Source organism: Sus scrofa, chromosome 10, assembly GCF_000003025.6.
Source record: "Sus scrofa isolate TJ Tabasco breed Duroc chromosome 10, Sscrofa11.1, whole genome shotgun sequence".
Taxonomy (NCBI): domain Eukaryota; kingdom Metazoa; phylum Chordata; class Mammalia; order Artiodactyla; family Suidae; genus Sus; species Sus scrofa.
Window position 1 is genome coordinate 42173337 of NC_010452.4, and position 12780 is coordinate 42186116.

The following is a 12780-nucleotide window of genomic DNA, read 5'->3' on the forward strand; positions in this document are numbered from 1 at the left end:
TGAGTATTAGTCTTATTCCACACTTTAGTTCCCAGAGTCTGTGGTCAGAGCCACACATGAGGAGCATGGGATACACCCAAGAGTCCAGAGACTCCCCTCCATGGGCTCTTCAGTGCCTCCAGTTCCCTGGGACTCCCCTCTTCAGTCTTCTATCCAAAAACCTGGGACTTTATTGCCGTCCCTGATGTGTACTCCCTACAACTATGACTGCAAGAAGAGCTGTAAGAAGATGGGGAAGTTTGTCCCTCCCTCCTCGGGCTCTGCTCCTTAGGCTGAAGAAGGTTCCCCTCCCTTGGAGTTTTAGGCAACTTTGGGCCCCTGCTGTCACCATGGTCTCCACCACCACCTTGAGATGATCTAAGGGGCTGGGACATAGGACCCAAGAGGGGAAGAAAGCATATTTCTCCATTCTTCAAACCCTCTCCTGCTCCCTGAGCCTAAACTAGGGGACTTTTCCTAGAATGCTCCCTTGCACACCTCAGCATCCATTTTTGGGCCTCAGGCCACCTTGACTCCAGGCAGGGATGGGAGGGACCACTTTGAGCTCAGTGTCATGTTCTCTTCCCCTTCCTGCCTGCTATGGCTCACCTTCCAGAGCCTTCACACAGCTCCTCCCTGCATCCTCTAAGGAGGTTTAGCTGCATCCAGTGGGAAACACAGGTGGTTTATCTCCATTTTAACCAAAGTTGACCTCAGGTATATATACTTTTACTGTTGTTTAAGTTAACGGGTATTCATGGAGGTTGTGAATTATATTCACTGTGACTTTGATGGACAGTTATACCAAAAACATAGTAATACATATGTAGAAGCTAAAGGATATAAGAAGGAAAGATGGAGCTGTCTGGAAACATTCTGAAAAAGTACACAGTGAAAAGAGACATTTTATCCCTAATTAAAGTTTGGACACTTGATGTTTGATTTCAGGAATTCATCAGCATCTGCTTTCTAGATAGTATCCCTTTAGTGAGAACAGGAGAGTGGGGATAGCAGAGAGCAAAGTCAGAGAAGACCTACAAAATGAGAGAGATGTGACCTGATCTTTAAAGAATCAGATTAGAAGTTATTCAGATGAATGGGTTACAGCATTCTAGCAGAGAAAACACCTTGAGAAAAGGGCAGCTATGAATGCGCATGGCATGTGTGCATGTGTGTCATCGAGGAAGAAACAAGAGCAGAAAAGGAAAATCGGATTCATTTGGCCACTTACTGTGCCTTATTGGAGACTGCTATGAAATATTCTTGTAAAACTCTAGTGCGGTATCATAACCAGAATGTTGACGTTGACACAGGAGGGATACAGAACATATCTCACCCAGGGCTCCTAACTGCCTTTAAACAACCCACCTTCTCCTGCCCTCCCTCCCCTCTGCCCCAGCCTTAATCTCTGGCAGCCTCTAATCTCTTCTCATTTTATAATTTTGTCATTGCAGGAATGTCATATAATTGGAATCATATAGTACATAGCCTTTTGGATTGACTTTTTTCACTCTCCATAATTTCTTGGAGATTCATCGAAGTGTTTTATGCAGCAATGGTTTATTCCTTTTATTGCAGGATAGTGTTTGATGACTTATTTTTCAGCTATATTTTGCCATTATTTGAAAAACTAAGGTCTTATTACTCAGGAGTCATATATTTGCTTTGGAATTTAGACAAAAAGCACAAGCCTCAGTAGCATTCTGGTCCTCCTTCCTAAGTTGCATTTAGGCTGGTCAGCCATACTGTGTTGACATTATTAAGTCTTACAGGAGAGAAAATCTTATGTGCAAGTAGATTCAACTTTACTCCTCTTACATTTCTTAAAACTCAAAGTAAGAAAGACCACATGAGGGAGAAGGCTGCTTGCGAAGTACTGAGAATCGCTTCTGTCCTCTGACACCCTGGCGCTGCTCCCTGGATGAGGCGGGAGGAGCCTGTTCCAGGCAGTCTTGTGCACTGAGAGGAGCATGTTCACCTTTCAGCCCAACATCAGGATCTTTTCTGTCATCATTAGTTGGTGTGGTTTTAGCTGTTGAACCAAAATCCCAGCCCGAATAATGAGGGAAAGCAGGAAGACTCCCTGTTTCCAAATTGTGGCCATTGGCTGTGGGACCAGATTCTGACATGCACCGCATGCTCTTCTGAGCAGCCCAGAATCTATCTCAGCTGAAATGAAGGAATGAAAGTGAATAGTGGTTTGCAGACAGGCTTTAAATTAGCTGTAATCATAACTTCAAGTAGTAAAATTAGTAATGTCCAAAATATCATTTTAAACTTTACTGTCAGTGTTAATCTTCCACCTTAGCAAGTTATAACTCCAGCTGTTTTGATTTTTATTTGAGGAGAAATAGCATACATATGCAATAATAGATAACCATATTACTACCCTATAATCACCCACTTGGCATACTTTATTATTTTAGTTTAAGTAGATGCTTTGGAGGAAGACGGGGAAAGGAATATTAGAGATTTTCAGACACTTAGCAAATACTAGTGTTTCACCCACAAGTACTCTTAACACTTTACCAGGAATTCTTAAACCGTCATTTTGCTGATGGCAGATATAAAATGAGGATTCTCATCATGTACATGGAGTACAGACTTGTGGTTGCCAAGCGGGAGGGGGAGGGAGTGGGAATCGGGGGTCAATAGATGCAAACGATTGCCTTTAGAATGGATAAGCAATGAAATCCTGCTGTATAGCACTGGGAACTATATCTAGTCACTTATGATGGGACATGATAATGTGAGAAAAAAGAATGTATATAGGTATGTGTGACTGGGTCACCTTGCTGTACAGCAGAAAATTGACAGGACACTGTAAACCAGCTATAATAGAGAAAAATAAAAATCATGAAAAATAAGTAAAATGATTCTCCAGCAGAAATTAATCTCATCATTATCTACTTTAGACAGTGTTTTTTATGAACTAAAGAGGTTTGTGCATATTTTAATGATTTTTCACATAATGATCATCTTTAAGTAGTAATATAAAAGTTAATGAGTAAAGAAAACCCACTGAATAAATCCACCCAGTAATCCAAGGCACTTAAAGAAAACGCATGCTTTAATGTAAGCACAGATTTTACTTGATTAGTGCTCTGTTTCTCAATTCAGTTATCAAACGTAGGGGAAATCTAAATCAGGGTTTGTGACTGATGTATTCAGTGGGATTTGATTGGGGTGCAGATAACTACACAGTGTTTGAATATAACTTTATGTATGAGTCCTCTGATCATGGTTATGATATATGCTCTGAAAGCTGTTTCTAACTTCTTTCATATGTGCACAGGTTCTTAGTAAACTAGTATAATAAATAAAATGTACCTAAATAGATAAAGCGTATTTTCTGCTTGCCTAAATAATGCGCATATTTACTCTGCTCTTATTTGTGTAGACTGCAGTCAGCTCACTACAAACATCTCAGTGGTAGAGATGGAGAACAGACCTCTAAAATGTTTGTTAGTGCCATGCTCACCATTTATTACTATTTACCAGTAGTTGGAATAATAAGTAGAATGGAAAAAGAAGTATAGTGCTTTAGGTGCTGGCTCTGGGCATGGTGCAGTTTGGTCCGGTCTGCTTGCCGGCTCTGTGGGACTCTGCCTGCTTAGATGAGCCAGGACGTAGTAGAGAGCAGATTTTAGAGCCACTCAGACCTGCATTCACATTCCACCTCATAGATGTGTGTCCTTGGGCAGATTGTTTAACCTCTTAAATCCTCATGTTGAGGTGTTTTTTTAATTTATAAAAAGGTAGTTATGAAGGTTAAAGGAAACGAGTTGATAAAGCACATAGCCCAGTGCCTAGCACACAGCACTGTGTGCTTTGAGAAAGAAGTGAGAAAAGGAATCCTACTGTCTGTGGGTAGAGCGCCTCTCCTAAAAAATATGCTAAAATCGTAGGACACTTATAGTTCTAACTTATCTATGGCTCCAGAAGTATATACACATCCTCACTTATTTTGCTTCTCTAAAGTATCCTTATGAGTTTTGGGAGTTCCTGTTGTGGCACAACAGAAACAAATCCGACTAGGAACCATGAGGTTGCGGGTTTGATCCTTGGCCTCACTTAGTGGTTAAGGATCTGGCATTGCTGTGAGCTGTAGTGTAGGTCACAGATGTGGCTCAGATCTTATGTGGCTGTGGCTGTGGTGTAGGCTGGCAGCTGTAGCTCCAATTCAACCCCTAACCTGGGAACCTCCGTGTGTTTTAGATATGGTCCTAAAAAGCAGAATAATCATAATAATAATAAAATATCTGTATGAGTTTTGTAAAAACGACCTGCTTAATTTCTTTAAAAAGCTTTACCTTACTAGGACACATTACTATACTTATAAAAGGGGAAAAGTCCAAACCAAATATCTGAAAATTTCCTTTTCAGATTTCTAGAAGTTAAGAAATGTTGATGAGAGGTGGATCTGTTTTAATCCTTTGTTCTTTGATTTCAGCAGGGAAGGAAGGACAAGAAATCCTGGGGCCTGAAGCCCGGGCCGAGGAAGTGGGATGTACAGGTACTCTTGGCTCTCTCGCTCTCACGGTTGCGCTGTCCTAAGTGAGGCCTTTTGTGTCACTGGTTTGTGCATGTGTGAGTCCTAAAGTTAGCCTGGCTCCTCCTCTTTTATCTGGCCCTTCTTCAGTGTTGAAGTAGCTACGCATTTGGGGTACCCTGTTCATATTCCTTAAATATAGCATAAGCTTACTGATTCGTGTAATTCGGCAGATCCTCCATCTACAAGGATGACGCGTATAATCTACCGATAATCCCCCAAATAAATGTTTGAGTGATAAGTTAAACTTCTGTCAAATTTTTCACCATAGTTAGAGATACAGATCTAACTATTTTGAGTTTCATTTTTAGTTACCAAGATCTAGATTGAATTGCCCGTGAGGCAAAAAGCAGAAGAGAAAAGAATAAGAGAATATCATGGTTTATCTATAAACCAGATGAGAATCATGAATATTGGTAAGTGAACATATCACAGCAAAAAGAGGATAAAGGAGTTCCTATTGTGGCTCAGCAGGTTAAGGACCTGACCTTGTCTCTGAGAGGATGCGGGTTCGATCCCTGGTCTTGTTCAGTGGGTTGGGGATCCAGCGTTGCCACAAGCTGGGCATAGTTTGCAGATGTAGCTGGGATCCGGTGTTGCCATTGCTGTAGTATAGGCCTGCAGCTGCAGCTCTGATTCGACCTCCTAGCCTGGGAACCTACCTACAAATGCCACAGGTGCATCTGTAAAAAAGAAAAAAAAAATGTTTCCTTATACAATTTCTGTAATTGAAAAAGGCCAAAATGAAGTTGAATTATAGTAAATAAGGCAGTTTGCTTCTGGGTGACTAAAAGTACATACTCCCTGAGGCTTTAAGGCTATTCCTCTATAATGGATTCAGATCAGATTTAAGAAGCAAAAGAGTTAAGTGCAAACCTTAAATCCAGATCTTATGCATAATAATACCAAGCACTTATTATGTGTCTCATTAGTCAGTTGTAACTCTTAGAATGTAAACTTCAAAAATAAATTCCAAATTATTAAAACAGTTCCTCAAAATAATGTACTTTAAGTACTTTAAGTAGTATAATTGTATTTTGTATATTCAACCATAAGTTAGATATTTCTGTCGTAAGGTTTTAGTTAAATTTTCTATTTTTCTTCTCTTCTTTGGTTTAACATTTATAGTTTTTTTTCTTTGCAGTACATTTTCAACATATTCCACAGAGTTTTATAAACTATCTTCTATTGTGTAAGATGAGTGTGTTTCTTTTTTGCTTTGCTCTTTTTTTTTTTTCTTTTTTTTTTTTTTTTTTCAGGGCTGCACCTGCAGCCTATAGAAATTCCCAGGCTAGGGGGTTGAATTGCAGCCATTGGCCTACACCACAGCACAGCAACGGCAGTATCCGAGCCACATCTGCAACCTACACCACAGCTCACAGCAACACCAGCCGGATCCATAACCCACTGAGCAGGGCCAGGGATCGAACCCACGTCCTCATGGATACCAGTTCAGTTCATTAACCACTGAGCCACAGTGGGAACTCCAAGATGAGTGTGTTTTATAGTAATGTGTCAAAAATAGATTTTCATCTATACTGTAGGCATCAGCTCTCTCATACTTATCAGTTCTGTAAAACAAAGAATGAATCTTGTACTGTTATTGAAGGTACATTCCAAATTAATTAAATAATAATGGAATGTGTGATAATTTATGGTGCCTGCAGCCTAAGATTTTGTATTCTGCCTTTAACATGCTTGTGTTGAACATGCATGAATAATGTATTCAGCTATGCTTGTTATCAAATATTTGTCATGCTAATTCACACAGTATATAAACTATTTAAACTGGAGGTTTGTTATTAGTAAAATAGTGTTAATGAACACAGAATATTGCTGTTTATTACTCTTTATTTCATGTAAGAATTTGATGACTCATATTACCAGAAAAATGTAAGTTCTTCTGTAGATCATTTGCCCTTTTAGGCAAAATGCCATCAAAAGAAACATTTACAGTTTCAGGTTTACAGTATTTTTTTACCTCACAGTTTGCTCTTCACTATGAAAATGAATGAATTCTATCAGTAGGAAGTACTGAGTAATAGCATAATCCCCCCCCCAAGAAAAATAGTCACATCTGGCTGGTAGAGTAACCGTGTATCAACTAGAGTTGCCCCTGACATGCAGCGTCCCCATCCTCCAGAAGACGAGCCCTGGGTAGTATTTCCCGGTATTTCCCCGGGACGTGGGGAGTTAGGAGCAAACAGACATTTAATAAAGCCCTGATAAGTGCTGTTTTCAGCAATGAGGAGTGGAAATTAGATGTTTAGACTTTGAGTGGTTCAGCTTTAAAGTGATGTTTTGCCTTCGCTTTTGTTACTTCCTCAACTTCTAGGGAATAAAGTGCTGACCGAGTAAACAAAACATGGCGCAAAGGTCACCGTCATTAGTTCAGAACGCTGTCAGACCCTTTCCCTAGCTGCCTTCTCGCTGCACTTCACGCAGCGAGGAGAACGACTGTCTCAGAGAAGTGTTCAGAGGGTGGAAATTTCACCCAGACGTCCTTTGTTCCTTCTAAGCATCCCTTTTTTGTTTATATAGCTAATCCTTGCATAAAGTTTCAAAACTGGAGAATAAAATAGGAGGAAGCCTCAGGGTGCCTTATTCTGATGGGAGCAAAATGTTGACAGCACGTGAAAGTGTTTGTCTCTGTCCTTGCTTTCTCTCATTTGTGATTATAACCCTGTAATATGACACTTTGACAAATGATTACAGTTGTAGTCCTATAATTCTGTACTTTGACAATTAGCTCTGTTTCCTCACATCTGAAAGAAAACCAAATTATTGTGTATTTCTGTGTGTTTGCTCATCTCTTTAGTATTTAAACACCTAAGTTTTTCAGTCTCAAGACTAGGAATTTTACTTTTTAACTGACCTGTTCACAACATATGCTTCCCCCAACACTTTAAATGTTATGAGTAAAACTGCAGAATTTTGGTCATAGCTTGAAGTTGGCTTGGTACGTGCAGGTTCATGGAGATGGTGTGCTTTAGTTGGAAAGAGCCAAGAATTTGACACCAGACCCCTAATACTGAATCATCTGCCCTAATTTAATGTTCACCTGGCAAGGCTTCTTTGAGATAAAGAGGTGACGGTGACATATAACACTTAATACATGCCTGGTACAGTACTAACACAAACTGTGCTGATTCATTTGATCCTCATTTAATCCCTGAGAGGTACTGTTATTACCCTCCAGACTTCATATTATACATACTGATTATGTATTGCCTAACAAGTTTCTGATGGATATACAACATTTTTCATTTTAAGTGTAAGTACAGCTGACCCTTGAAAGCACAGGTTTGAACTGAGTACGTCCGTTTACACACAGATTCTTTCCAGTAGTAAATACTGCAGTACTACACGCTGTGGTTGTTAGAGTCTGAGGATGCGGAACCGACACAGAGGGCTGACTGGAAGTTACTTGTGGATTTTTAACTGTGTGGAGGGTCGGTGCCCCCAACCCCCACATTGTTCAAGTCTCAACTGTAGTTAAGTTACAGCCTAATTCCTGTCATATACAAAAGGACATTTTTAACATCACTCTTACATTTGAAATCATACCATTTATTTTATATATGAATACCATTCATTTTTAAATATGAATAAGCTCTTCTTAGAGTCAGAAATGTTACATTATAGTGTTTACTCCTTGAACCCCTATTTCCATTCTACATAGCCTATAGAATTTGATGCAAACATAGTATATAGTTCCTGCTTGAAGGTATTTTTGATCAACTGTCATTTCTTTGCAAGCAAAACATGTATATGAGATGAAATTCAAGTTCTCTTTAGTTTCTAGTAACTATATGGCTCTAAAGATTTTTAAAAGTTTTATGAATTGATTTATCCTATAAATATTAGTACCATACAATTGATCACAACATACACTACAGATTTTAATACATATAGTTGATGCTTGAACAAAGCTGGGGTTGGTCACTGACCCTCCGCCCAGTCAAAATTCACATATAACTTATAGTCAGCCCCTCTCCAATGCAGTTCCTCTGTATACAGGGCCCCACCCTGACCACAGTTCCACATCCATAGACTTAACTACCTGGATCAGGTAGAACTGTAGTATTTACTACTGAAAAAGATCCAGTATAGGAATTCCCACTGTGGCACAACGAGATCAGCAGCATTTCTGCAGCACTGAGACGTAGGTTCACTCTCCAGCCTGGCACAGTGGGTTAAAGGATCCAGCATTGCTGCAGCTGTGGCGTAGGTCTCAACTGCAGCTCAGATCTGATCTCTGGCCCCCAGGAACTACATGTACCATGGGGCAGCCAAAAAAGAAAAAATAATCCTGCATAAGCGGAAATGACATTAAGGAGCTGAAGTATTCTTTAATTAGTTCATATATCAGTAGCTTAATGTTACGTATTCTAGAATAAAAAGTGTTCATTTTTCTGTTTTTTATTTAACACTGAGATAACCTTATTCTCATAAATAAAAAGACAAAATACATTTTTGATATAAATGATTTATTCTTTACATACCTTCAGAATTATATGCAAAGAATTATGGTTATCTATTAATAAAAATACCTTAAATGTCTTGTCAACTGACAGTTCTATTAAATGCTCCTTCAATTTTGTTGAAAGGAAACATTCAGGACAACCTAATTTGCTGAAGGATTTGTTTCCCAGTCAGTAGACTCATTCATTCCCTCATTTCCTGGGACACATACCAAAGGCTTTGCCATTATCGAAGGACTAATAGTACCTGTTTTGGCATTTATTACTTTTTTCTCCCTCACTTAGAGGCACCTTATCTAATACATTCAGTGGTTGGGGATACTGAAGTATTGCCATTTGCAGTACCTTTTTTCAGTACAATTTTTCTATAAAAACCCTTTCATCTTAACACTTGAACAAACTATATATATATTATATATATATATATGTGTGTGTGTGTATATATATCTATATAGATATATAGATATATATATAGATAGATAGTGTTTTTAGGGCCACACCTGTGGCATATGGAAGTTTCCAGGCTAAGGGTCGAATTGGAGCTATAGCTACCCACCTACACCACAGCCACAGCAATGCCAGGTCCTAGCCTCATCTGCGACCTACACCACAGCTCATGGCAATGCTGGATCCTTAACCCACTGAGTGAGGCCAGATGTCAAACCCACGTCGTCACAGATTCTAGTCAGGTTCATTACCATGGAGCCACGACAGGAATTCCTGAACAAACTATATTTTGATCAATACTTTAGAGCTATAAACTTAGTTCATTCAATTTTTTGGAAAATTTGTACCTAATAACCTTACTAACAAATCCAGTTTTCACTGTTATATCAATCAACCAAATCAGACTTTCTGTCATTAAAAAAAATATGTCTTCATTTTTCCAATTAAAATAAATGTTGATATGTATTTTGAGGAATTTTATAAAAGCTTTTTCTGTGAAGAATATATAAATTATAAATAATGAGGAATATATAAAGTATAAATAAATATATGCTTAGATTATTCAGTAATGAGATTAAGATTATTTAGATCTAATCCAACTTTTTTATAAGTTAAAAAAAAACTTTGACTCCAAATGAGTACCCTTACAACCAGTTATTGTATAAATAAGCTTATAACTTACTGAAGTTGCAAGGCTCATGTGTAAAATGCAGACTATGCATTTGAAAAATGTATACCATTTAATACCTCATTCTTCCATCTTCTAGCATATATATATCATTACTGGGCTATAGGAAATATAAACATTTTAAAGGTAGAGACTGTTTAATTGAAATAAATATTTTGTAATATAACTTGCTTAAAATATTTTAAGTATCTTGTCAAATCTGTAAGAAGTCACATAAAATATAAATTTGTTTCCTGAGTTTAGTCTAGTTTAACTTGACTTTGAAGTTAGCTGAAAAGACCTAATGACACAGACTTGTACCGCTTTAGCTGTTCAGAAATGCTTATTGTTCTAGCTAACGACAGAGCCTAGGAATGATGTTTGAGATACTCTGCTTTGTTCTCACCAGGGTCCTGAAGAGCAGTGAATTTTTTAATAATAGTCAGGGAATGAAACAAGTGAGGTCATTAAAGGAAAATTACTCTCCCTCCCTCTGGTCATGTAATAGCTGATCTCAGAACTTCCTAATGAGGGCCAGAATATCCCCATTTCAATTGCCACGCTTTACTCCCATGGAAGTCCATGTAAACAGGAAAGGCTGCCTGCCTAGAGTGCTCTTATGTTGCCCTGCTTGATCAGTAAAGAGGGTTCCCCCTGGTCAGTATTTTGAATTGTTTTCCCCTGGCAACCTGGAGGGTTTACACTGCAAGGCAGGCACCATATTAATGCAATGGAAGGAGGAAAGGATGTGCCTCTCCTTTAAATTAGAGCAAAGGACTGTGAAAAGGGGGTGGCAAGAAGGACCTTCATCATTCTAGGAAGGACCGTGCATGAAAGAGGAGAATCTGGAAATAGAGTCTTTTTAAACCAGCAGGACCAGCTCACCTCTTGGAGTCTTCACTCCTGGATCCAATAACCCCGTTTATTTACCACTGGCATCAGTACAGTTGGCCATGAACAGTACAGGGTTTAGGGGCGCCTAACCCTCCCTGCAGTGGAAAATCTGTGTATCATTTATAGTCGCCCCCCCCCATGCAAAGTTCCTCTGCATCCACAGTTCCACATCCACAGATTCAACCAACCACAAATCTGCAGGACTGCAGTATTTACTGTTAGAAAAAATCCAGGATAAGTGGACTCTCATGGTTCAAACTTATGTTGTTCAGGACTCGGCTGTATATAGCAGATAGTAAACAATTGATAGCTATTGGCCGTATTTAAAAGGAAGAAAAAATGATGAGTCACCACTATTACTATGCCATTGGCCCTGAGGTTTTTAACAGCAGCCACTCTGAGGACTTCGGTTCCTACCACTGTGCAAGATGATTTTAATAACCATTGAACAAAAAGGTGCCCATACATTACCATTTTAATTTGGCCCAGTTCAGTCCGTTGTTTTACAAATGCAGAACTGAGCCCAGTCTGCAGTGTGAAGAGTCAGCCATGAGACACTTGGCGGCCACACTGACCCAGTACAGTTACCAGCGGTATGGAGCAGCAGAGGAAAAGGACCACAAGCCTGCTCTGCAAAACCAGCATGCCCTGGGCTGCCTTCTCAAAGTGAGACCTGCTGTTATCCTCAGAACCTTCTAACTCAGGGAAAGCTGCCTCTCCCTAACCCTGCAGCTACACACTTACTGAGCCAGAACTACAGAAGGAAGAGCCCTGCTTGTATCTGAATATTAGGGAAGATAGGAAGCAATTGTATCAATTTGATATGCTGACTCTTACTAGAAACCTTTCTAATGGTAGGTAACTATTAAAGCTATTTTCTGAGAAATCACATAACTGAACTAAATTTCAGAATGGTTTGTCACTCAGAGAATGGTTCAGATTTCAAGTACAACTCTAAATATGATACGGTAGGCCACCAGGAAGGACTGGGGTTGAGAAATGTTTTTCTCTTTTCCTATATTCCTTGCTTTATCATTGATTCAGACACTAAGGATTTATTTAGCTAGCTTTCTCTGGGTCTTTTTCACCATAAAATGGAATAGAAGTACAACTCTAAAGCTTACAAAGGGATATTGGAAAATGTCAAGACTTTTATAACACTTTAAATTTAGGAAAGCAGACTTCTTAATAGATTACATAGAATGAGTGAGTTTTGTTTCTAACGTTCAGTAAATATTTCCTGCAAATTCTGGAACAATCTTGAATAATTCTCTCAAGACAAACAATTTCTTATTTAGGAAAACTATGTAACAACTTAGTGAAATTGCTTTTTATAAAATATTCTTTTCTTTTAGTAAAAGATGACGAATGCGACTCAGATGCAGAAAATGAACAAAACCATGATCCTAATGTTGAAGAGTTTCTGCAACAACAAGATACGGCTGTCATCTACCCTGAGGCACCTGAAGAGGACCAGAGGCAGGGCACGCCAGAGGCCAGCGGGCACGATGAAAATGGTAAGTGGAGCTTCATGACCACCCTGTTTTCATCTCTAAAGGATTATTGCTTCCATTACTCTATGTGGAAACCCACTCTACTGTAGGGAAGATTTTTGAAAGCCAGAATTTACTGGAGGTGGCTGCAGTGAGGACTCTTTAATCAATGGAACACTGTCCATGGTAACAGCGTAGTGTTATGTTAGTGGCATATCGTGGATCTAGTGTAATGCTGCTGCATGTGGAAATGCTTAGCACAGT

The 12780-nt window shown here is 39.1% G+C and overlaps 1 protein-coding gene across 1 annotated transcript in view; it reads left to right on the top strand.

Annotated features, from left to right (window-relative positions):
* Positions 1-12780, top strand: part of ZEB1 (zinc finger E-box binding homeobox 1) — a 203026-nt gene that overhangs the window by 160223 nt on the left and 30023 nt on the right. The window contains 2 exon segments of the mRNA XM_021064196.1: positions 4433-4495; positions 12379-12540. Of these exon segments, the coding sequence (XP_020919855.1) occupies positions 4433-4495; positions 12379-12540 (225 nt within the window).